This window comes from Solanum dulcamara, chromosome 6 (assembly GCF_947179165.1).
Source record: "Solanum dulcamara chromosome 6, daSolDulc1.2, whole genome shotgun sequence".
NCBI lineage: Eukaryota > Viridiplantae > Streptophyta > Magnoliopsida > Solanales > Solanaceae > Solanum > Solanum dulcamara.
The window spans coordinates 60,737,971-60,764,937 of NC_077242.1; the positions used below are offsets into that span (position 1 = coordinate 60,737,971).

Genomic DNA, 26,967 nt, shown 5'->3' on the forward strand with positions numbered 1-26,967 from the left:
GCATGTAAATAAGTAACTGAAATACAGTAACACAAGCCAAACACATATAACAACAAGTCCACAACAGAAATAGACTCCGAGTCATAAGTATTAACTTAACAAATGCATGCACCATGTCCTATGTGATCACAAACAACCCAGTTCACTAAAGGAACCAATACACATGCATAAGCAAACATGTACCCCCATAGTACCTAAGCCAACCAATGAATAACCAGTACTATGCATCGTACCTGAGCCAATCGTTAGTATGTATCAAGAATGATATCCGAGCCAATAAAGAGATATCATGTATCAGGCATGCCAACTGTGACAACTGAGGTCATTCTGTATTAAGAGTGTTACATGAGCCAACCAGAAACAACAAACAACATACACAATCACGATCACTATCACAATGAAATAACCACATTTGTAAGCCACACGTAAAATAAACAGGTTCAGTGCATGGGATTCGCAATATGCTTTCATTTCACATTCATCCCTTATGGTTTTCCCACATATATTAAACAAGTAATACTATAAACCAGTTAACATGCACACATCACATAACTTGAAAAACAAACAATCATTACCTACTTCGAATCAAGCCTTGGAAACTCTATTGAATCTGAGCTTTTCCTTTGTTATGAATTCCAGATTGCTCTTGGTCTAAAACAAATAAAAAAGTACATAATTAATGACCAATGGGCTAATTAAATCTGGATTTAAACTTATTCCTAACCTTAGGTTAATTTCATGATCATCCCTTTCATGGATTTTTTCCACTATTAATTCAAGTCAACACCCTTCCCTAAAGTTTATCACCATAGATTCTAAGGCTTAAGAATCAAATTATAAGTTAGGAGTGTAATTACTTACCTTTACCAAAGAAAATGATGGAAACGGGTGATAAAAGCCCTAGGTCGCCTCTGCACTTCCCCAAAATGAGTTTGCAGAATAATGAGCGGTTTTGGGACTTTTTATATAAAATCTCGACTAACCCCGCTATAGTATTCCCCAACCCGCTATAGCGGCACTACCATAGCGGAATCCCACCCTCTATAGTGGCTTACACGGGATAGAAACTCAAAAATATTTCTCCAAAATTCTCATTTAGTAACACATCTTTGAGCCTTGATGTTCTAAACTAACCCTTTCACGCCAAATTCGATATCGGGAGTTCAACTTATCCAAATTCAATTCCAAAAATTCCTATAAATTTCTTAATATTGTAGCTACTAGAAAAACCTCTCAAGCTTAGATATTAGCCCCAGTACTTTCCTAAATCGCTTTAGACTTTACCTTGCTCAGATTTTGTTTGAGGCTGGCATAGCCTAAAATTTTCAAATCACTACACAAAAAGTTTTCTGTCCCATTTCTTTCAATATTAATTTATCCACAACAAATGGAGGGGTTGTTATAATAGATACCTATTTACTCATCTCTCATCTCTGAGCGATCAAACAAGAAAACGCTGGGCTAAGTCAAGAATAAGATAGTACTTGAATCCTCAAACAAGTGAGGACACTTGTCCCACAGGTCCTTCTCGATTTTACAAGTGGCTTCCTCAATCGGATAATATTTTCATTAAACCTTCACTAATTCGATCTTCTTAGTCTTCAATTTACGAATATCCTGATTAAGAATTGCAACCAACTCTTCACAACATGTGAGTTCTTGACTGGACAACACTCTACCCCATATAACAAGGAAGATATAACCACCACTCTATAGAACTTACCTTTAAATTTAGGTGGAACCTTCTTATCACATAATACTCCAGAGGCAAGCTTTTATTTTATCCATGTTGTCCTAATGTAATGTGTGACATCATCATCAATGTCCCCACTACTCCAAATGACAGATCCAAAATATTTAAAGCTTTTTATCTTGGAATAAGTTGAGTGGAAAGCATCACTTACATGATCTTTTTATCAACGCAACACTGAATTTGCACTCCAAATATTCTGTTTTAGTCCTGCTCAATTTGAACCCTTTGGACTCTAGCATTTGTCTCCAAACCTCCAATCTATCATTAACTCTGTCTTGTGTCTCATCAATCAATACTATATTAGCTGCAGATAACATACTCCATGGAACCTCCTCCTGAATAATCACGTCAGCTCATCCCTCACTAAGGCAAATAAAACAGGGATCAGCACTGATTCTTGATGTATCCCTATCTCAATAGGTAAATGCTCCAAGTATCCTCCCACCATTCTCACCTTATTCTTGGCTCCATCATATATGTCCCTTATCGCCCTAATATACACCATCGGGACACCTTTAGCCTCCATACAACTCTAGGCAAGGGTGCCTCACCACGAGACCCACCACAATCCGTTATGGACAATACGGCCCATGGTGGTCATTCGTGGTGTTGGACTTGGACTAGGACTCTGAGAGTCTAGAGAAGGTGTCCACCACGAAGGGCACCACGACTCATGGTGCTCACCACAGATCGTGGTCCCTATCGTGAACCATTCCCTTAGAGCTTCAAGACCTCTACCACAGCAGCTCACCACGGCCAGTGGTGAGGGATACATCCCGTGATGGCCTTCGTGGTCTTCCACTGGTGCCAAAAGGCTGAGTTTTCTAGGGAAACTTCTTTGAATATTGTTTTTCTGACTTTCGGGCTCTTACAGGTTCATAGTGCATCTTCACACTATTCCTTATGTGTTTCACAGTAAATTTTTGCAGTAGATCTTTTGTGGTGACGTGACAACCGAAGTTTCCACAAAAGGGTCCAATTTTTTTGTTTGAGCTCTTTTTCATTTCTTTTTCCTTGCATTGTAAATTTCATAGATTAAGAATACATATTTACTAAAAGAACCAAAATAGTGTAAGTAAATGAGGCCAAATAAGTGGAAAAGGGAATGAAAAGATAAATATACGAATAATAATAGGTATTCAGGTAAGAAAAGATACTACAATTAGCTAACAAATTACTTCATTACACATATATTACAACGATCCCACATTAAAAGATAAAAAATTATTATACTTCCTCTTAAAATTTCTCCTCAAATTTAATAATATATAGGATTATTTTTTAATAGTGTGTGTGAGTGCGTGTGTGTATATATATATATAGAGAAATGGGGGCCGAAAAAAAGTTGAAACCGCACGACTTTGCTTTAGTTGCCTTATAGTTAAGCGACCCCTGACAAGTAGCATGGAATGTAATACTTCATTGTCACTCAATTTCCCTTTTTGGTATGCTAATTGGATGTAATTTTATGTTCTTAAAAAAACTTTCGTTTTCTTTTGTTGCTTTTTAGTAAATGCAACGTAGCCAAATAGAATTACCTTATCAAAAACATACTTGAAAGTGACAAATCTAGGGGGGAAAAGTCTTGAGAAAGTAGTAGTATATGCAAAGTTTAAGCATAGATAGTACTCTTCATTAACTTCCATTTTTCCATTACAAGAGCCAAACTAGCATCAAGATAAGAAGAGGACCACATTAACTAATGTTAGAACCCTTTTTACAAAAAAAGGCAAACATGCTATCATAGATTCAGATATGTATAGATACTCAAATTCAATTTATCTACATTACCTTTAGCTAGGTTGGACCATAACTTTTGGGAGGTTTAATCATCTGTTTGGTTTATAAAATTTAATCAAATTTTGAAAAATCTTTATCTTCAAATTTTCAAGTTTCCAAAATCTGACTCAAACCAGTTTAACCACTTTTTCTGACTAATACAATATTCAATTTCGAAAATCAAAATTTTAAGAACTTAAAATTTTAATTTCTAACTTCAAAATCTATGATCAACATGAACTTAGTTTTGAGTGTTATGACGTAAATGTACATTACAATGATTGCATTAATTTTTACTCAATCTTGTTAGACTATACAAGAAAAATTAGGCTAATTATTATGATTATATTCAGTAGGAGAATTAAATAACATATAGCTATAGTCATAAATTTCTTCAATCATTATTTCATGGGGAAAGACTTAAGTATACTATCGAACTTTGAGAAAAGACTAATTTATATCATCTTTTAAAAGTCTAGCTCGTCTATGTCATTTATGTTTGAGAAAAGATTCATCCATGTCATTATGAGTTAATTGAAAACCACATCCGATTTTGCAAAAATATTGTATCCACATGTCGAATGATGATTAGGCCAAGTCATTAATTTTTTTATGTTTTTTTAAAATCAGCCAAATTTCTAAAATCCATTTGAATTTGTTTTTACAAAAGCACCCAAATTATAAATTCACTTGATTGTTTAATGTATTTTTTAAAAGATAATAATATTTTTTTTGAAAAGTGTCCTTTGTTTTTAACGTTTAAAATTTTTTATGTCTAATTTAATTTCATTCACTCTTTTTTGGTATTCGTCCGAAATTAACTTATTTTAAAAACAAGATAGTTGGAATTATAGCCTGTTTGGATGGACTTATTTTAAGTAATTTATAAGTTGAAAACTGCTTATAAGTAAAAAAAAAAAAAAGTAGGTGCAAACCAACTTTTTTTTTGACTTATAAGTTGTTTTCAACTTATAAGCTGCTTAAAATAAGTTCATCCAAATAAATTCAATTATTTATTAGGGCTTATTTTAAGCACAAAATGACTTTAAGTTGGTCAGTCAAACACTAAAAAAAACTGAAAACAACTTATAAGTAACTTATAAGTCAATCCAAACGGGCTTTTAATTTGAAATCAAGTCAAGGAAAGATAGAGAAAATTAAAGAAATATATAAAATCAATAGAAAAAAATTTGCATTTGTTTGAGAAAATTTTGAAATACAAGGCAAGTGTATTTGAGGAAAAATTTCGGGTGGGTTAATATTGTTTTTAAAAAAACTAAATAAATTCAAATGGATTTTAGAAATTTGGCTTTTTAAAAAAAAAAAAATTAATAATTTACATATGAATTGTCACAAAAAGTTGTCGTATATAAAATAAATAATTAGTTAACGTTTGATCGTAGATTTTTTTATTAGATTTCAAAATTTTATTTTTTAATATCTATTTGATCTTAAAAATTTAATTTTTAAATATTTTAAATTTTCAAAAGCTGCTCAAACTAGCTTCTAGAAGTTTTTGTACTTTCATTCACAAAACTTCAAAAAAAAATCAAGTAAAATATATGTCTAAATTTAATTTTAAAATTTATGACCAAACGAGAGTTTAATATAGCTAACATATAAATTGATTTATTTATTTATTAAGAAATATTTTCAAAAAAAAATTTAAAAGAAATGAAGTCCACATTTTATTTTTCACCAAGTGAATTATGACATATCATTCTCTAATTAATAGTTTTATTGACCTTTTTATTTTGTTCTACTCAATAGTCATTATCACCATTAATGAGGGTTAAAAAAGATAGTGGTGAAAGTGATGGTCTACAGTCCATGAAGGGTCAATCTCAGAGGATCATGCATTTCCCAAATTTTATCCTCCTCTTTTTCACAATCTTTATTGTGGTAAAAATTTACTGCATCGTTATGATTGCTGATTAAAATTATGAATATTAATAATAAAAATATTAATTAGATAAAATTTAATTATTTATATATTAACATTTTATTTTTATTTGATAAAAAATAATATAAAATTTTTATCATAACTTAAATATGTATTAATTGAGTGGGATTTTAAATTGCTAATCAAACACTAACAATGTATTTGATATGTTGCTAATTCTGAGAATTGAGGACCAATGTTACAAAGTAATTATTGCAGCCAGCAATAATCAATTTCTTACATTATAAAATTATTCAGACTACTTTTTAGTGCGCAATATTTCTTATCTTGTCGAATTTTCCAATTTTCAAATGAGTACTTGCCTTTTTTCAAAATTATATAAATGAAATGTTAGTTTTTATAGTGTAATTTTTAATTATTATATTCATGAAATGTTTAATATTATAAGATGCTGAGATTATTTTAGTACGTTATCTGTGTTTTTAATCTAGAATTATAAGATAAAAAAAACACTTTAAACTAAACTCCAGACGTTGTTTGACTTGATACAATTTTTTTTAAAAAAGGCCTAAAGTAAACCTTAGACATTCTTGTGCTATAAAATATTGCATTAAAGGTAAAACATGAATTTTAAAGTTAAGTTATTTATAATTATAAAAAATTAATATTCTTTTTAAACAGACTAAAAAGAAAAATATGTCGTATACATTTAAAATTTATTTATAAATGATATGTTTTATAATTATTTATACAACTAAATTGGATATATCAGGTTTTACAATATTTTAAACTATATCAAATTTACATGAAACATTATATGTATAGTAGGTCAATTTTACCCACTAATGTGTAGGACACTAGGACTTATACAATGATATGTTTTTCTTAAAGCTAGGGCTCGTTTGGTTTGGATACAAGTTATGTTGATATTAGTTGTGCTGAGAGTAGTTTTTATTGCTTATTTGGTTTGTTATATTTAAAATTATATTCATTGAATAATTTCTAAGAATAAGTTGTTTGTTTACAAAAATATCCTCCACTTTATTTTTTGCAAGCTTTAATTATACATTCTTAAAATAAAATTTTTATCTTATTTAACTTAAATATTTTTGTGTATGCATTTCCATGATTGTGCCGTGTGTTTTTAAAATTGAACTTTCATCTTATTTAACTTGAAAATAAAATTTTCATCTTATTTAGATTAAAAATAAAACTTCCATTATAAGTTTATTAAAGTAAAAAAAATTATTTAAAAAAATTATCTACATTTTAATTGATATATAAAATATAATTTTTAAGTGAGTAATAAATTATCAAATTAAAAATATGTAATTTAGTAGTGGAGTGAACACTTTAAGAGAAATCAAAATATAAATAAACATAAGAATTGGACAAATAAATTCAACTTATATTATATTCATAAATAAAAATTGTATTTATAAAATTTAATTTTTTAATAGAAAAATATATTATCATAAAAACAATGATCAATTAAGGTTTTGAATGTTATTTAAAATGTTGTTAAAAATTATGTTAATATACATGAATGTAAAAAATAGTATATAAAAGAGAGTTTAACGGAGGTATTTTTGTTATTTTACTTACTTTATCCTAAGATAAATTATCATAGGATTACTATTCCACCCTAGGAAGGGATAACTTATCCCAATACTAATTATTAATTCTGAGATAAGTTATTCAACCTTTACAACCAAACAAAGAATTAAAGAATACTTAAAAATTATCCCAAAATTAACTCTTCTTATCTATCAAACCAAACGAATCCTTGAAACAAGTTGGGAAAGGTTATACAAGCCTTAATGGATGATAAGGAATCTCTTCTTCTCAAGATAGAAAGAACACGGAGCTTTTGTTCGGTTAATTTAAGAGGTTATTTAATTATGATTTTTTTTTTTTACTTTTTCTTGAAGTTGAATATCGAAAAATATGTGTTATAAAATTTTCAAGCCTTTATAATAAAAAATTATTGATAAAAAGTGTTTTTCTCGAAATAGAGTGACACATAATATAAATCTAAATTAATCAAACTCTAAATGAAATGAGAATTGCTTCATTATATTTGATCATAAGTATAAGGAAATTCCTTTTTCCCCCTCCATAGTAGTAGCATTATTAATCATACTATTAATTATAAACATCCTTTATAAGTTTCACCTCAATGGTCAACTTTGCTAGGCCATAGCCACAGACAGAGAATATATAACCAAGATATATAGAAAAAAAAAACATACACATATAATGTTTTATTATTATTTTATCTATTCATACAAAATGGAAAGAGAGAAGAAAGAATAAGCAAGCAGAGATACACAGAGAGAGAGAGGAAAAAAAAGAAAATCAAAACAAAAGGCAAGGCCATTTCTGATAAAGGCTTCTTTGTAAAGAGAAAAACAGCAAATTATATATAGAGAGAGAAGGTAGTGTGTCTGGTAGAAAAGGGGGCAATTTAAAGCAAAACTGCAGCATTTGGTCTCTCCTATCCTCAACACACACCTCTTTTTTTTCCTAACCTTTTCTTTGTCCCCCTAATCTTTCTTCCTCCTTTTCCGGCCACCGGAAAATCTACCGCCGGCAACCACCTCCTCTGTTTTTTTTCCTTTTTTCGCATTTCTTACAGAGTAGAAAAGATCTATTCAGTTTTTTTATTTGTGTCGCCGGAGTTTGGTGAGATGAATCTCCGGTGAGAATATCTGGCTACTTTATTATTTTTAACTAAAAAAAATGAAAACACCAGCGAATACTGCCGGAGTTCAGCAACATACTGTCAACGGGAATATTGCCGAAGGTCTGTCACTATCTTTACCTATATATATAAATATAAATATTATTTTTGTTACGTATATACTTTCTCGATGCATTGTAACAATCGTTGAATCAAAGCACTAAAACTATTTCTCTTTCTCCACTTTTTTGTCTATTTCTTCAAAGGAGTATTTTTTTTTCCTTCCCAATGAAATTTTCCTGGAAAATATACGTTTTTTTCCTTTTACTTTTATTGGAAAGGAAAAATGAAAACACTTGCACGTTTCTTAAAGTTGCAATCTCTACTTTTTTTTTTCAATTTATATTTGCAATAATAAAAAGTCATCTTTTTTTTTGTGTGTGTTTGTATTAATAAGTGTTATAATTTTTTTAATTTATTTTTGCAGTGGAGAAGAAAAATATAAACCAAGAGCTATGGCAAGCCTGCGCCGGTCCTTTGGTGAATTTACCCGCCAGTGGGACCCACGTTGTTTATTTTCCTCAAGGCCATAGTGAACAGGTTTAATTTTTTATATAACATTTCTTGTTTTGGTTGTAAAAATCAATAAATATTTAAATTCCATATAATAATTATCGGCAAAAATAAAACAAAATTATTATTATTATTTTTTTATGCGGCTATTTGCTAACGTGAGCTGATGTGGTGCACATTATTAACATTCACTACCTTGTTGTTACTTGTTGATTTTGATAGTAGAAATGTATTTTTATTTATTTATTTTCATGTCCATGTTCTAGTAAGAGTAATTTATTTAATTTTGGATCACATCTTTTTTTTTTCCTTGTATCTGTTATGGTATCTCTGGTGTAACATGCATCTTGTGTCAGTATGTATAGTTGTATGTTTATGGAGAATTTGTTATTTGTTTTGTTGGCTTTATGCATATGCTTACCTGTGCACGTGCATACACTATGTATTTTACCACACGGTTTTAGAAAAAGAACAAGATGAAAAGATAGGAAACATCATCTTTTAGTATCTTTGACTATGATGTTGCCAACAACTAAGGTAGTGGGGTTGTTTTAATAAGGGAAAAAAAGGGTAATAAAAAATGTAACCTTTATGGCTAGGCGTTCAATTTGGCATGATTTCCTTACTTCGTTATTTCTTTTATTTGCTTTGGTATGTTTTTTTTAGCTAAAGATTTATTGGAAATAATTTTTCTATCTCTTAACGTAGGGTAGGGACGAGGTGTGTATACAATCTATCCTCACCAGACCCTGTTGTTGTTGTTTGTTCAATTTGTTATCCTAAAAGTCACGAGATTTAGGTGTCTTTTGCCAAAAAAATAAAAATTGAAAAGAATTTTCCGAATTTCTTTAGCAAACCTTAATGATGAGAAAGAAAATGCACTAAATTAAAGTGGGATAAATCATGTAGATTAAAGTTTAAATTCCAATAAAGACAAAAGAGGTAACTGATTTCTTCCGGTTCGTCTATGACTTGGTGGACAGAGCTATGCAGTATCTGATGGAAGGTAGCAGGTACTTTGTTGAATACGTGAGATGCATGCAGGTCTGCCTAAACACCATTGATATTAAAAAAATGTTGAGGAGGAGAAAAGGAAAGAAACTAGGAAGATAATAAGAAGGAAATGAGAAGTTAGTGGGAGTACTATTATGTCCATGTAATTCAATGGTGGTTTTGTTAAATAAAACTTGAATATGTTTTTGGTAAATAGGAAAATTCTGAATCTTTGCCTTTTCTTTTTAGTCAAATTTTGATTACTTTCAAGAATTTATCTGTGTTGGAACTGAAATGTATGCCATATAGAATGTTTGAAGCCTCTGCAGTGTTGTATCTAGAATGGTTGTCTGGTTAAGATTAGTCCTGTATGCAGAGTTATTCAAGGGTCTAATTTGTTTTATTCTTGCACTTGAACTTTTTCAGGTTGCAGCATCTATGAAGAAAGATGTAGATGCCCAAATACCAAACTATCCAAACCTTCCATCAAAGTTAGTTTGTCTCCTTCACAATGTTACCCTGCATGTACGTACATTCAAACTTCATTTGCCTAAAATATAAACTGATCATTTGAAGCCTCTGCTATTCAACAATGATGATTGGATTTTTTATCATTAGGCGGATCCAGAAACAGATGAAGTTTATGCACAAATGACACTGCAGCCAGTTCCTTCAGTATGTCTCTTCCTTGCTGTATCTACATTAAAAGGCGATTTTCCCTATGCTTGACTTCTTTTTCTTTATTCAGAAAAGAGAAAGGGGTTTGGGGGCGGGGGAGTGTGAGGTGGTCCTCCGTCCGTGGAGGATCTCAATTATAGCATATTCAGGTGGAATTTAAAACTCATTTAGTGAACCTTTGGTCATTTGCAGTTTGACAAGGAGGCATTGTTGAGATCAGATTTGTCTATGAAAGCAAATAAACCACAAACAGAATTTTTTTGCAAGACCTTGACTGCCAGTGATACAAGCACACATGGAGGTTTTTCTGTCCCTCGACGTGCTGCAGAAAAAATATTCCCGCCTCTGGTAAGAGCATATTGAAGTTTCTCATTTGATACATTTTGGTTGTTTCTCTATCTTTTGTGTGATAGGCGTGCTTGTTCATTCTCAGGATTACTCAATGCAACCACCTGCTCAAGAACTTGTGGCTAGAGACTTGCATGATAATTTGTGGACCTTCCGCCATATTTATCGCGGTACAATTTGTTTAGCTGCTATGTATGGATTTACTTGCCCAAGTGAGGCTAGATAAAATTTGGCTCGTTTCCTATGACTTACCTATCTCTGGTGATCCAGGGCAACCCAAACGCCATTTGCTAACAACGGGATGGAGCCTCTTTGTCAGTGGGAAGAGGCTCTTTGCTGGTGACTCAGTTTTGTTTATTAGGTAATGATACTGGCAACGACATGCCACCTTGAATGTTATATATCTTTCTTGTGATAATTGTAAGTATAAACTGATGACTAAAATAGAGTAATAAGTAAGATCAATGAAGGTCTCTGACTTCTGAGGCTTCAAAAGAACCAATTCACCTGTTAGATTCTCTTCTTTGATCGTTCATATGTTTTGGTCATCCTTGACGCTCTGCAATCTTGTCGACAGGGACGAAAAGCAGCAGCTTCTACTCGGAATTAGGAGGGCAAACAGACAGCCAACCAACTTATCATCATCGGTGTTGTCAAGTGATAGCATGCATATTGGTATCCTAGCAGCGGCTGCCCATGCAGCTGCAAACAACAGCCTGTTCACTGTGTTTTATAACCCAAGGTCAATGAATTTACTTTCTTATTAGGCAGCCTATGCATTTCCTTTTGCAACTTCTCAATCCTTCTGATGATTTTATCTCATGCTAATTAAAATTCTTAAACCTCTAATATGAACAGGGCAAGTCCTTCAGAATTTGTCATCCCTTTAGCCAAGTATTACAAGGCAACTTACAGCAGTCAAGTATCACTTGGCATGCGATTCCGCATGATGTTTGAGACGGAAGAATCAGGAACTAGAAGGTATATGGGCACAATTACTGGTATCAGTGATCTTGATCCAGTGAGGTGGAAGAACTCCCAGTGGCGTAACTTGCAGGTATATAAACTTAAGTTTTCTATAACTTGTATAGTTGTATTCTAGCTTTAACTACAGGATGTACTGACACCTTCAAACTTGTGAACTGTGATTAGGTTGGTTGGGATGAGTCAACTGCTGGGGAGAGGCGTAACCGAGTCTCCATTTGGGAGATTGAACCAGTAACAGCACCGTTTTTCATCTGTCCTACTCCGCCATTCTTTAGGTCAAAGCGGCCAAGGCTACCTGGAATGCCAGGTAGTGAGCAAATTACAATCAAAATATGACTTTTATGTCTGATTTTCTATTTATATTTTCGAAGAGATAGTTGGATCAATTTGATTTTACCATTTACTCCCAGTGGACCATGAAGTTAAACTGGTAATTAGTGGATGTCTTTCTTATGGAAAACAGTATTCTTACTGTAAAAAGGACTTTGAATAAGCAACCAATAGGATTTTGGAAACAGATATGCCTTTTTGTCCTTTCCTCTTCTATCTTTGTTTCCTTTCTTGTTTTTCTTGAGTAGCTTATGATATCGAATGATATCACTGGACCTTACTTGAAAAGGCGAGCAATATCTCAGGAAAAATGAAATATAATATTGTTGTGAATATTGAAATATAATCTATTTATGAATATTACTTTCACCTCCAAAAATCATTCAACTATAAACTATATTCCTAGATTTCTGATCTGTAGAATGTGCCACTTCTTGCAGATGATGATTGTTCTGATCTGGATGGCCTGTTTAAGAGGACAATGCCATGGCTCGGTGATGACTTTGGCATGAAGGATCTGCAAGGTCTTCCAGGCCTGAGCTTAGTCCAATGGATGAACATGCAACAGAATCCTTCTCTGGCTAACTCAATGCAGCCAAACTACCTGCATTCTATGTCTGGTTCTGTTCTACAGAATGTTGGAGGCGGAGCAGACCACTCACGTCAGTTAGGTCTACCAGCACCTCAGCTTCCTCAGCAGAACACATTGCAGTTTGGTTCCCAAAGGCCAACCCAACAAGGTCAGCAACTCGACCAGCTACAGAAGTTACCAACTGCCACATTGAGTCCAGCAGGCTCCATTATGCAGTCGCAGCAACAGTTGTCAGATATCAGTCAGCAACCAAGACAGAACCTAATTAACCAATCACTGCCTACAAACCATGTTCAGGCCCAGCTTTTGCAAGCACAAAGTCTTGTGCAATCTCAGAATGTCCTACAGCAACAACAATCATTTCAAAATCAGCTGCAGAGGAACCTTCCTCAGAACCTGCCACAGCAGCAACAGATTATGAATCAGACTCAGCAGCAAAGTTTCATGCCACCCCAGCCGAGTGATCCACTTAACCAACAACTGCATTTCTCTGATAACCAATTACAGATGCAGCTTTTGCAGAAGCTGCATCAGCAGCAATCACTTCTAGCTCAACAATCTTTACTGCAACAACCATCCCAGCTTGGGCCAATCCAAGATCAGCAGAAGCAGCACTTAGATGTATCACATAACTTTTCCAGGTCACTTGCAACAAGCCAAATGCTAGATATGTCTCAAACCACGTCCACCTCCACGTCTCTTTCCCAGCCACAAGTTGCCCAGCAGCAAATGACGATAAATAATAGCCAGTCTAATGTTCGTTTTGCCCAGTCAAATCAGCATATGAAGCAGCAGCAGCAACCAGGAATTCTACCAGAACTACCTGGACAAGTTGGCCATGTTCTACCACCGACAACTAATCAGCTTTCCGCAAACTGCAGTAGCTTCTTAACAGGAGCTGCAGGTGGAGGCCAGTCGGTGGTTACGGATGATATCCCATCATGTTCCACCTCACCATCCACAAACAACTGTCAAAATGCGGTTCAGCCAATTATGAATGGTAGGATCCAACGAGGCACAGCTGCAGCGGATGAAACAACCCAGTCTTCTCTACCTCTTTTGAGTTCCAGTGGATTAGAAGCTATGTCCCCTAATAGAAATCTTGTCAAAGATTTGCAGCAAAAATCTGATGTGAAGCCCTCATTGAATATCTCCAAGAGCCAGAACCATGGGTTTTTGCCTCCTCAAACATACCTTAGTACTGCAGTTCCCCAGATGGATTATTTAGATAGTTCATCTTCAGCAACCTCTGTCTGCTTTTCTCAAAATGATGTCCACTTGCAGCAGACGACTAACCCGATGTCTTTCAATTCTCAAGCAGTTGTATTTAGAGATAGTCAAGATGGAGAAGTTCAGGGTGACCCCAGAATCAGTGTTGCTTTTGGAGCAAACATGGACAATCAGTTAGGAATACCCATAATGCCTGATTCTTTGATCACAAATAGCTTGGTGGGTTCAAGGAAAGATGTATCAAATAATATATCCTCAGGTGGAGGCATGCTTTCCAGCTATGAGAATCCCAAGGATGCACAGCCTGAACTCTCATCATCAATGGTCTCCCAATCATTTGGAGTTCCTGATATGGCCTTCAATTCAATTGATTCTACCATAAATGAAGGCAGCTTCATGAATAGAGGTGCCTGGGCCCCGCCACCTCAAATGCCTCGCATGCGGACATATACCAAGGTAGGTTAACTTGGCAAATCGATTTCCTACCTCACATTGTTTTGAGTTAAGAGTACTGACTTTTTTTTTGCCTCTATGCTCTCAAAGGTATACAAGCGTGGTGCTGTTGGAAGATCAATCGACATTGCACGTTACTCGGGCTACGAAGAGCTTAAACAAGATTTAGCTCGTAGATTTGGTATAGAGGGACAACTGGAGGATAGACAAAGGATAGGATGGAAGCTTGTATATGTGGATCATGAGAATGACGTTCTGCTTGTTGGCGATGATCCTTGGGAGTAAGTTCTTGAACTTTGCTTCTATCTAATTTTCAGTATTTGCATTTTCTATACAAGCAAGCTGTGTATGCCCTTCCTGATGGTTAAGATTTCTTGAAAGCTAAACGTATGCTTGCATATTCGTCCATAGGCCAAATCGGATATGTAATTATTGGAATAATTGTTGGAGACTCAAAAATAGAATCTATCAGACTCATGGGTAAATAATCAAATTGCCATCCTTCCTTTCGGAGGAATTAAAAAATACTATGATGGCTCCGTTGCTTTGATCGCTACAAGTACATATGTAGCCACGTAAATGAAAAGAAGGAAAGCTATCTGATTAATTTGCTGAAAATGCCAATGCCGCATCACCACCTTTCTGAACACCTGACCTCTTGACTCAAAGTCTTGAGCGCCACAACTTCGAACTGAACCACCTTATAACCATACAACTTCTATCCCATTATGCATGACACTTGATAAAAGTGGCTAAGCTGTTTTTATAATCCTCCCCATTCCCTTGTACTTGTACATATTTGTGGCATACTGACATGTGTTGTAATGATCATATGATACTTCAGGGAATTTGTGAACTGTGTCCGCTGCATCAAGATTCTTTCTCCACAAGAGGTCCAACAAATGAGTTTGGATGGAGATTTTGGGAATAATGTCCAAAATCAAGCTTGTAGTAGTTCAGACGGAGGAAATGTGTAAAGTTAACTGGCTAAAGTTCCATTCTTAGAACCCTGCCACGATTGGTTATTCTTCCCTTTATACAGATAGAACACGTAAATCAGCTCTTCCTAGGATCTTGGTATAAAGACCTTTCCTGTCGCTAATATCTTACAGGAACAAAGCGGGAAGTGGGTGTGCCTCATCATCTCACCAGTCCAAGTATGGTAGCTCGTGTTACAAGGGGGGAACTGGTCGAGCTTAGGTAACCATAGAAGCACAAGATGCATGCTACAAGAGTATTTAAAATTTCTTGTTTCCTTTGCATGAAAAGTTTCTTAGAGTATTTTAAATGTAAAATTGTCCTTCAAATATGTATGTAGTGTTGGAGTGTATAGTTGTTTTGAATGTTCTCTGGTTTTCCTTCAATCTTTCATTGGAAAATCTCAAAAGTAAATTTCAGTAGCTGAGCTGATACTTCAGTTTCACTTCATTTTATATCCCTTGGCTCTTATGTCACTTCTTAAAGAGGCAAATAGAGTAATCACCTGAAGTTTGCTTAAGATGATGCTTTGTTTTCAAATAGATGTGCAATGAAAGATTAATAAAAGGTTAAAGAGAAACTAGTAAAGAGGCAAAAATCCATAGCTTAGTGAAATTATAAGATTGAGTTACATAAATACTTTATGATCAATGCCTAAGCAAATGTTATTTCAGAAAAATGAAAAATCATTGATACGTTGAGCTCAATGCTTTGTGATGTGCAGACGTTTCCAGTGCTAGAACGCCTGCACTTTGCCTTCAAATCTGTCTACGATTTAGAAGAGGATGGAAGGTGTATTTTGAGATAACCAAATTTAGCAGCTCCAGGGGAAGAACCTTCAAACACATATGGCGAGAATCCAGTGGAAGCTTTGTATCTTTGCTGAATCTGCAGATAGAAACGCAACAGTTAGAAGATCTTGCTACTAAAACATGAATGCCACAACTATACAAACAAAAGGCTGCTTCTTATACAACTACCTCAATAAGTTGTTCATTGCTTCTTAAGCAGTTCCTCCCGATAACACAAACAGTTCCACCAGAACCTCCACCTGTTATCTTTGCCCCAAACAAAGTCCCACCTTCAGATTCAGATGATTTAGAGTGCTGCATTTCTTGTACCAAGTTAACCAGCCTATCTGTCCCATTTGACCCAAGACCACAAGCACTGTAACTGAAATGGCACTGCAGTGTGAGAAACACTTGGTCAGAAAACCTCTATAGAGTTGAGAGAAAATTCTGCAAAGGATCATAAATACCAACTGCAAAGGTCAATTCAAAAAAGAATCTGCTCAAGAACAATAACAAAGACATGAATCAAATCATATACCTGATACATTAACTCTCCAAGAGCAGATAGTTGATAATTGGAAGGTGAAGCTGATAATAATGCTTTGAAAGCCTGAGCAATTGATACACATGTCAGTCAATTGTTCATTATGAATATGAGAGATCTCATAGGCACAGGAGATAAAAAGTGTAATCAGACGTAAAGAAATAGAAACATAATTCAGACAGAAATGATTTGAAAAGAAAATTGTGGACCTTGACTCGGAAGTTCTCATAGATGGGATGCCTAGTGGGTGCTCTCACAGCATAATTGCGCTCTTTATCAATTGTAGTTACAGAATCATCATGATCAAGATACTTCTCCACAAATTCCTGGCCAGATAAAGACTCTGGAAGTCTAGTTGCATAAGACGCCTCATATCTGAAATTAGAAGATATATTAAACATAGGAAGTAGAAAAAGGAGAGAAAAAGACAGAACTACAAACTATATATGCATAAACAAACCTATGAGCTGAGAGGTTGCAAAGGTAATCCAGAGAAGCCTCTGTTTCAAGCAGATTCTTTCCATCTTCATCAACATCGTCAGGGTTGAACCCGTTGATTTGCTGAGGAGTGGAAATGTTTGACAAGGAGGAGCACAACTCCACAGACGCCAAGGACTTTATTATCTTCCTACCCATAAATGCACCAACCCTAACAGATTTGTAGTCTGAACCACCAACACTGCAACAAACTCTCATAAGTTCTAGGAATTAGGAAAGAATGAGAACATAAGGCCAAAACATAGATCTTAATTTGGTAAAAATCAGTTAGTCATTAGGCGGAGAAATTGAATTACACTCCAGCTTAATTGATTTATTGCCCCACACTTCAAAAAAAAAAAAAATCTGATCAGCTCCATGAGAAATGCTCTTGACTCAATCTATTTAAGAACTTCCTTAAATAAATTTGACCGGAACTTTTAATATGACATGAACAGACAGTAATGTCTTACTTTAGATTTAAAACAAACTTGACGGAAATAGAGAAGGTTAAGGGAAAATACCCATTGGGAAGTTTTACCTGTGTCGTATTCCAGAATCAATTCCCCAAAATCGGATTGTGGGTGGTATGTCAACAAGTCCTAGAACCTCAGCAGGCTAAAAGAAAAGGTTAGTGCTAATTCTGATCACACGGTTGATCCCATTAACAATGTGAACACTTTGCACAAAAAATTGCTGCATACCTGACACACCATAGCAAGAAGCTTGTTGGCCTCTCCACATGCAGACGCCATCTGATCCATCACTCCGCAAGGAGCTCCAACAATATGATTCTCCACCTATTGAAGAGAATAAAGCTTGAGCTGGAAAGGGAGGTTTTACCAATCCAAGAAACAGAGAAAAAATATGGAAGGACAAAATGAGAGAAGTACGTGCCTTTTGGCAAAGCAGAGCCAGATGTCTGGGGTCAATGTTCAATCCTGCAAAATGAACGGTTTTGCAATTCAGTCTTCATTTAACATAAAAAAGAAATCCAGAAACTGTTAATTGCTCCTTTCAAATCAGCCAGATCTTCCAAAATTGGGATCTTTTCCATAAATTTGGAACCAGAACAAATAATGGAACGAATTTTGCTAATCGCCTGCCCATTATTCAAATTTAGCATTTGATCTAAACGAATTTCCATCAATACGAATGCAAAAAAAATATGAATAAAAAATGTAGGAGACAGAGATCATCAAAATCCCTAAAGTGACTAATGAAAAATCATCAAGCTATGTGACAGACATTTGTGTATCTGTGATAATGGTAGTCAGCTGATATACTTTCGGAATTATCAGGAACATTATTTGTTTTTTTTATGGAGGAGGGTATTCTGCAGATAAATGCAGTACCATGAGCAGCAGCAACAGCAGTCATGCTGGCCACTTCTATAGCAGCAGAAGAAGATACACCTTTGCCCTCAGGAACACCAGAACTTACCTGTGTAATCAGGTCACAAAAACTAGCTTGGTCAGATGAAACAAGCAAAAGAAGGAAAGAGGATACTATATTTGTACGAAAAGACCCTCTTATTAATTTATGATTGACATAAATTGAAGTGTTAAAATAAACTATGCATACGATCTTGTAAACACTATGAATACCATTAAAGATTTAGAATGGTTCATTCCCTGTAATCATGTAATAAGATTGATTACCTTTCCTTTCTTAGGGCATGTACGGTACTGTTTAACCCCAATTAGTTGAGGGAATAATGTACACAGTTTTCTCTCAATTTCTCTTCTCTCACATGGTATCATAGTTAGACCAATCTCAATTCTTGGTTTATCTAATATCGGGCTTCCATATTATATTATGTATGCTCCACATGTCCAGTCCTGGGTGTGTGGGGTGTTAAAACTCCCACATTGATTGTGGGATGGGTAATTGGTCTCCATATATGGTTTGGGCAACCTCAGCTCGAGAGCTAACTTTTGGGGTTGAGTTAGGCCTAAGGTCCTTTCATAACAAACTACATCAGCCTAATTGTAGGGAAATGGACTATGCGTTTAATTCAATCCAAAAGCTAGCTCTTGAGGGGAGAATTGCCCAAGTCCATATAAGGAGACCACCCATCCCATTTTCATCTGATGTGGGACTATTCAATACCCCATCTCACACCCACAGCTGGACATCTAGTGCGTGGGCAATTTAATATGGTGGCCTAACATCAATACCTAATAATTGGGACGAGGTTTTTTTTATATATATAAAGTAAGATGTTTCATTCACAAAAGAACATCAAGTAGATGCATAGTTACAAGGAAAGGAAAAAACAATAATTGGGATGATTTATGCTCTGATATCATATAAATTTAGGTGTTGGGCGTAACTCACAAGCCAAAAGCTGGCACAAAGGGAGGAGTATTGCCCAAACCTTATACGGAGCCCAAAACTTACCAGAATGCTAATGCTATCCTCAAAATGGATGCCTAATTCAGTCATCAGTACCAAAATTGTCCCAGCAACATATGCTGCCCACCTACAGAGGGTGTTTCATGGTTACAAACTGGTGGTATCCTATTAAAAGCAAGAGAACTAATATACAAGAGTTCACTCACTTCTGGGCTGGGTCTCGGGTAAAATAATTGTATGCTTTCTCATATGTAATTGGCTGTCCATCCTCCACAAAATCAGAAAGGTCCATATCAAAAGTTGGTCCACGATTACCTAATTCTGAGCCAAATGATACCTGGATTTGAATTCATCAAAAGTAAGCCACAAGCTCCTATGAGCAAAATAGAAAATTAGGGCTGGCAATTATAATGGTGTCAAAAGTACAACGAATGACAATAGAGGTTAAAACACTAGCAAGCCAAAATGATTTATTTGTTAGAGTTTTTGTCTCAGATATATACATTATTGAGAAGAATGTTTTGTCTTCTCAAATGCGTACGTAATGTAAAATGTCTCTGTTCTATTTTACCATACCTAATTCCCTTGATACACCTTGTTGTACCTGTGTGGTATGTCAGATGCATGCCAAAAATTGCAAGTATATCCTGAGTTAATGTAATAGTCTATACCAGTGGCGGACCCAGGATTTTTAATAAGGGGTTCAAAATCTGAAAAAGTAGACACACGAACTAGCCGAAGGGGGTTCGACATCTACTATTTATACATAAAAAAATATTTTAACCATGTATAAATAGTATAATTTTTCGCCGAAGGGGGTTCGGATGAACCCCCTAATTACATGCTAGATCCGCCCCTGGTCTATACCCCGAGCTACTTAGATCCCTATCTTAAAACATGACATATCTGAGGAACACATAGCATTACTACACAATATTCATACCAATTGCCAACTGGTGAACAAATGTGACAACTGGTCGTACACTTCTAGGCCGTCAAGGAGATTGGGAGCCATAAAGCATATGAAGTACTAATTTAATATCACGCTTAAATGAAAATTATTTCATCATGGCCAAAATGTAAAACTACTTTCAGACTTTACACCTGAGAATAACAACTTGCTGCTTCCTGATGGCAAACCTATGATTTTGCAATTATTTAACACAAAATTGACCAGCAAGTGCACCCACAGCATTTAAAACCATCAAGTAAGGAATTAGGATGGTTGTGTTTTCCTGATAATGCGGATAGATCACATACAACAACATACCCAGTGATTGGAAATAAAGAAAACAACGGAGTGAAGAAGCTAAGACAAAACACTAAGGAAAACATGACAGAGCATACCAAAAATGTGATGGATCACATGAAATGAGAATATCCAAAGACTTGATATTACATACAATTTGAAGAACAGCAGTGGGTCCTTCCTTGGGCTGCCTAGCCTGAGCATGTTTCCACAATTTGTGCTTGCTTGGATGGTTTCTCTGAATCGCGACATGGCATGACTCCCTGGTAGGCATCTATAGAAGAAAATGATGACAACATATCGTAAATAGACGGCAATGGTTACATGATGACAATGCCTAAAAAGTACTCCCTCAGTTCCAACTTATGTGTCACCATTTAACTTGGTAACAACAACAACAACAACATACCCAGTGAAATTCCACAAAGTAGGGACTGTTTAGCTAGGCATGGAGTTTAAATTAAAAATAAAATGTCTTTTAAAACTTGTGATCTACAACAAGCCTTGGAAATTTTTGTACCTATAAATCATCTCATTAAGAAAACAAGAATCTTAAAGTTATTATCAAATATAGAAAGATGAATTAAAAAAGAATTGTGCCACATAAATTGGGACAGGGCGAGTACCTCCTCTATTGAGCACATTTTTATATGAGGTAAAAACACTTGGTACTCAGTGGAATAGTCGAGGTGTGTGCAAGCTGTCCCCGACATCACCGTCATTGAAAAAGAAGAGGTAAACACACACTTTAACAGTGAGCCAGAAGGCTCTAGCTCTGGTGAACATCACTTGAAAATATTACCACCTTAAGCAAGAAAATATAACAGAGCTCACTAGTGAGGAAGTAGGTGAAGATATTCCAGTATACAAGGGTAGAGTTTGAACTTTTATACGAGGTGACGAATGCATTCAACAAGTCACAACATAAAACTAGCATAAAATATTCCAAAGCATAAATAAGGAAAATATAAAAAGGAAAAAGGAACTTTACTTGTAGTACTAAACTACCAGAATAGTCAGCAATTCCTCCCATTACGTCCAATCTTCCGGGTGCTCTTGAAACAAAAATCTCTTCCTGCACGACAAGAACAGAGAGAAATCTAGAATCTAGGCTCTCAATTTGAAATATCATTGATGATACAGACCTCCATTAATAAACAATAAACATTGATATCTCATATTCAAGGTTCTAATACACGTCAAGGTTATAAGCTGCACACACTTCCTAAAAGACAAGCCTGAACATGGAAACTTTGCAATCCTTTTAGAGTTTGTTTGCATGTTTACACAAAGTACCATTAAGAGCTAAATCTCCTGCAATGCTATTATGGTAACCTTAAAAATTCCAAGATACATATCAAAATTTCCATGTCAATTTATTACTGGAAGACACTAAAATTAGCAAGAAAGATCACTCTGGTAAATAAGTTTGAATCAATAACATAAGTAATGAACCCCTACATTCATATTGATGCACACTTGAAAACTTTCCCTATGGCATGTTTTCCCCATTTCTTGTTGATTTATTTCAAAATGTTAAGGATGCAAAGATTTCCTTCTAATGATTCTTATATTATTACCAAATTTATAAACTAGACAGCTCATATAAAACTGAAAAATCTATGCAAGAATATATTTACAGTGAATGAGACATACCTCCCAATTGAAGATTGCAGAAGCAGCCAGATGCTCACGTGTTTGGAGCTTGTTATTATTTTGAGGACGACCTGAGGACTCCATTTCAGCCAAGCTCTTCAAGAAACCAAGTGTATCCTGGAGCCCTTGATGATCTCCATGAAGAATTGTAAAGTAATCACTTCTGCAAAGTAATTTAGGTGAATATTTGATAAGAAACATGCCTAAGAGTGGCTGTAGGAGATATATTAGACCAATTAACTTGACATAAAGACAAATAGATAGGAGTTAAAGAATTTACTGTCTCGTAAGACTGCTACTATCGAGAACTTCCTTATTTGGCAATTGAGTGCGTGAACTAAGTTCATTTTGTGCAAGTGAATACCATTCTGGGATAGCAATATCTTTCCCAGTAATCCTTTGAAGCTGATAGCCAAGGACGATAGCATCTCGCAGCCTCCGCGCTCCACTAAGCTGCAATGAAAGAAAAAATTGCAAGTTATCAGTAGGGAGAAAGATATTGTAATTGTGAGAAATATAGGGGAAAAATATTATTGAAATTGTGTATCTACATTATTACATAGAGAACCTATTTATAGACACCACAATACAATCATTTACCAAGAAAGATACTATTTCTATTCCTATTACTATTCATATTCCTATTCTAAGTAGGATTGTATATACCTATTCCTATTCTAACACTCCCCTCAAGTTAGTACATACAAGTCATATGTACCTAGCTTGTTACAAATGTAATTTATACGAGGACCGATGAGGAGCTTGGTAAGATATTTGCAAGTTGATCACTCGACTTCACAAAATTGGCAGTCAATCTCAATGTGCTCAGTCTTCTCATGAAATATTGGATTTGATGCATAATGTCGATAAAACAGAGAGTGATAAATTCCTGAATTGCAGTGTTGAACTTTCCAAACCAAGCTTGAGCTTGAAAAGACTGTTTTAAACCATAGAGTGACTTACACAATCGACATACAAGGCTACCAGACTCCCCCTGAGCAACAAAACTGTAACACCCCTCAAAATTTTCCCTAAGATTCGAGCCTTCTTTGTATATGTGTGGGGCCCATCATATTCATTTCGAAGTATGTCCCCGAGTTAAGATGAGTCCCTGAGAAATTTAAGAGCGTTGGATGTGATGTGGGGTTATTGAGGACCCCTAGGACTGAGCTAAGTCCAAAAGATCCGTCGTGGCTAAATTTAGGACTAGTTCATGTAAGGGTTGACTTTTAACGACCCTATCGTTTGAAAGACATCAATCTGGGTGGCCCACGACCTATCAAGTTAAAGGTCGTCGAGTCTTCTTTCCAACGCCACCAAGAACGTAAATTTTGGAGTTAGAAGTCAAAAGATATGACGATCCGAAGACGAACTAGCACGACAGGGATTTCATTTTTGGCCTGGGTTACAACTGCTGGGGAAATGGCCTTGGCGCTGTAAGGGCGCGACGCGCCACTATCGCGCCAGGAACATGCCTCAGTAGTTTGGTCCCTCGCGCGACGCGCCACTAAAAGTGTGCAGGGTTTTTCAGGCCAAATTCCCAGAATTTAGAACAATAGGCTTGGCGCTGTAAGGGCGCGACGCGCCACTATCGCGCCAGAAACATGCCTCAGTAGTTTGGTCCCTGGCGCGACGCGCCACTAAAAGTGTGCAGGGTTTTTCAGGCCAAATTCCCAGAATTTAGAACAATAGGCTTGGCGCTGTAAGGGCGCGATGCGCCACTATCGCACCAGAAACATGCCTCAGTAGTTTGGTCCCTGGCGCGACGCGCCACTAAAAGTTGTGCAGGTTTTAGGCGTAATTGGCTTTGGCGCTGTAAGGGCGCGACGCGCCACTATCGCGCCAAGGACGTTTTTGCCTAATTTTCAGAATTTGGAGGAAGGGCAATTTGGGAAATTTCCCAAATTATATATACACAAGCCTTGTGTATTTTGGGGTCATTTATTCAGCCCCCACTCTCTCTCTAAAGAAAAGCCCTAGCTCCTCTCCCTTCTCTCTTCTCTTCTTCTCCATTTCTAACCAAAAAAGGGTCCAAGAAGCTTCAAGATTAGAGTCCTCCATTGAAGACCCAACCTCAAGGTTTTCTTCAAGTCTTCACAAGGTATGTAAGGCTATCCAAAACATGGGTTAAGTCCACCCATGTGCCCTATTCTTGTTTTGAGGTTAGATACCCATGAAAATGGAGTTTCTTGGTATGGTACATGTTTGAATGAGTATTGTTCCCATCTTATTTAATTATTTATGTGTTAATGTTGTTGAGCTAAGAGGTTCCTAAAATGAGCCCTTATATGAGTATGAGATGATGAAGAAATGAGTTGCTAAATATGTTTTGTTGGTCTTATTAATTATGTAGATTTGATAAAGTATACTATCTTCTTAAACATGTTGCCTATTATAAGAATGTCGATTTGAAGTCTTGAAGATGTGATGAGTCATAAAGGTTTTTCTCAAATGGATGGAGGTGATGATTGATTTTATATCTAGATAATGTATATATATATGCATTTTGACAACTTCCTTGAAGATATGATTGAGATTGAGCATTGAGATTGAGATTTGATTGTGATAGAGTTGATGAGTTGACAAGGTTGTAATGAGACTTGTCGATGTGATTTGATTGAATTGATTGGATGGAGTTTTATGAGCATTGAGTCTTGGGAGAAGTATCGAGCACCGAATTGGGCAGGAGTATAGTCCATACTCGAACCCAATAACTGCGTCGCCAAACGTAGGGGGGATGGAACCGTTAAAGTCGGATGCTTCACCGAGAGAATTGTCCTGACATTATAGGACCTGGTTGGATTGGATCCATGATTTGTTGACTCGTTCATGCCCTGGCAAGGTATGAGCGGACGCGGCAACAACGTCGGTTTGTTGTACTTTCACTGGCTCATAAGTGATAGTTGTCGGTTAAGAGAAACTCCCAAATAGGTGTTGATAGTACTCTGAGTCGGATTGAGTTGATTTGTATACGATTGGTCCCGTCTAAATCATATCCTTGTTTAGACTTAGGACATTTGATTGAGTTGCCATCCCTTTTGAGTTGAGTTCCCGAGTTGATTGATTCTTTCTTGATGTTCGTTGTATTCGGCCATTTTACATACTCGTACATTCCATGTACTGACGCCATTTGGCCTGCATCATTTCATGATGCAGAGACAGGTACTAGAGATCATCAACCGGCACTCCGTTGAAGATCCACTACACTCCCAGCCAGTCAGTGAGTCCTCCTAGTTCCCGGAGGATATTGGGCCTTCTTGTACAGTTTTTGATTGTCTTTTCCTTATTTAGATTGTCGGTAGCCATGGGCTTGTCATCGGCACCTTTTAGACTTGAATAGAGGCTTTATAGACTGGAGTGTGGGAGATTGAACTGTTATTTTGATGAGTCTTAATTTACTACTCTTGTTGGATTGAAATGTTTGGCCTTCGGCCCTTATGTTATGAGAAGTATTTCCTTAATTGAGTTTCCGCTAAGTGAATGTGCTTGAGTGAATGAGTGACTGTACCAAGTGGTTCGCTCGGAGGTCAGAAATGGCCTTCGGGTGCCGGTTACGTCTAGGGTACCCTCCCGGGGCGTGACAAAAACTAGGTGGTTGCTCCATGTAGAGTTCTTCACAATGCAGGTCGCCGGAAAGTGCTCAAAATCTGGTATAAAATGAATGGATCATCTTGAAATCAATAGACGAGTCAACATTAAACAAGAAAGTCACAGAAAAACTGGACAGAACATACTCGTGTCGGAAGTATTAGATTTGATGGCTGAAAATGGTCATAATCTGAAAAATAAACTTACATGGATAGAGTCGAAATGATGGCACGACCCTACTGAAAAGAGAAATTATATGAGTAGGGTCGGAATGATGACACGAGCCTACACAAATAAAAAAGTAGTTACTAGAAAGATGGCACGGAGCTATGCAAATTGAATATGAAAAAGTAGTCACCGAAAATATGGCACGGTGCTACACAAATTAGATATGAGAAAGTAATCAACAAAAAGATGACACAATGCTACACAAATTAAATATGAAAAAGTAGTCAGTGGAAAAATGGCATGGTGGTACATAAACACTGACGGATATGGGGTTGACACAAAACAACCCTAGAAAGTCACCAAAAATTGACGCACAGTGATATGTCTGACCGAGTTTGCTTCCATTGAATATGAGATTCATACATATATCATTGACCCCACTTTTGTTAACATAACAATTGACTAGACGAGCGTTAAATATGAGTAATAGCCGCCCGCCGGCAGCGGAAGCTCTTTGATTCTCTACCAAGATCATAGAGGCTCCGATACCATGTGAGAAATATAGGGAAAAAATATTATTGAAATTGTGTATCTATATTATTACACAGAGACCCTATTTATAGATACTACAATACAATCCTTTACCAAGTAGGATACTATTTCTATTCCTATTACTATTTATATTCCTATTCTAAGTAGGATTGTATATAACTATTTCTATTCTAACAGTAATATGCAGCATTGGTGGAATATTCTGTTTCTATTCACTGAACGGATCTAATATCAGCCACCGTGCTTTATCATCCAGTTCATTATATCTTTCCACATGTACTATGTTTGCTAATTTATCACATGA

At 35.8% G+C, this 26,967-nt stretch overlaps 2 protein-coding genes across 5 annotated transcripts in view; one reads left to right on the top strand and one right to left on the bottom strand.

Moving 5' to 3' along the window:
- The first annotated feature begins 7,690 nt into the window (after positions 1 to 7,690).
- On the top strand, positions 7,691 to 15,725 carry LOC129891221 (auxin response factor 19-like). The gene is made up of 13 exons (XM_055966515.1): positions 7,691 to 8,241; positions 8,606 to 8,718; positions 10,111 to 10,209; positions 10,303 to 10,359; positions 10,555 to 10,710; positions 10,796 to 10,880; positions 10,981 to 11,071; positions 11,288 to 11,452; positions 11,569 to 11,767; positions 11,863 to 12,004; positions 12,468 to 14,305; positions 14,393 to 14,583; positions 15,147 to 15,725. Exons 1-13 carry the CDS (start codon positions 8,178 to 8,180, stop codon positions 15,277 to 15,279), a joined length of 3,333 nt encoding a protein of 1,110 aa, XP_055822490.1. The 5' UTR covers positions 7,691 to 8,177; the 3' UTR covers positions 15,280 to 15,725.
- A 139-nt stretch (positions 15,726 to 15,864) lies between these two features.
- The window catches only part of LOC129891222 (L-arabinokinase-like), a 44,108-nt gene continuing 33,005 nt past the window's right edge, over positions 15,865 to 26,967 (bottom strand). For all 4 annotated transcript variants that reach the window (XM_055966519.1, XM_055966517.1, XM_055966516.1 and 1 more), the window contains 15 exons: positions 22,636 to 22,808; positions 22,356 to 22,518; positions 21,691 to 21,774; positions 20,854 to 20,973; positions 19,657 to 19,787; positions 19,496 to 19,577; positions 18,448 to 18,535; positions 17,990 to 18,033; positions 17,797 to 17,892; positions 17,634 to 17,710; positions 17,076 to 17,294; positions 16,825 to 16,990; positions 16,610 to 16,681; positions 16,261 to 16,464; positions 15,865 to 16,168 (listed from right to left, as the gene is read on the bottom strand). In XM_055966519.1, coding sequence (XP_055822494.1) covers positions 16,049 to 16,168; positions 16,261 to 16,464; positions 16,610 to 16,681; positions 16,825 to 16,990; positions 17,076 to 17,294; positions 17,634 to 17,710; positions 17,797 to 17,892; positions 17,990 to 18,033; positions 18,448 to 18,535; positions 19,496 to 19,577; positions 19,657 to 19,787; positions 20,854 to 20,973; positions 21,691 to 21,774; positions 22,356 to 22,518; positions 22,636 to 22,808 — 1,839 coding nt within the window. In that variant the 3' untranslated portion in view covers positions 15,865 to 16,048. The remainder of the gene's footprint in view (positions 16,169 to 16,260; positions 16,465 to 16,609; positions 16,682 to 16,824; positions 16,991 to 17,075; positions 17,295 to 17,633; positions 17,711 to 17,796; positions 17,893 to 17,989; positions 18,034 to 18,447; positions 18,536 to 19,495; positions 19,578 to 19,656; positions 19,788 to 20,853; positions 20,974 to 21,690; positions 21,775 to 22,355; positions 22,519 to 22,635; positions 22,809 to 26,967) is intronic.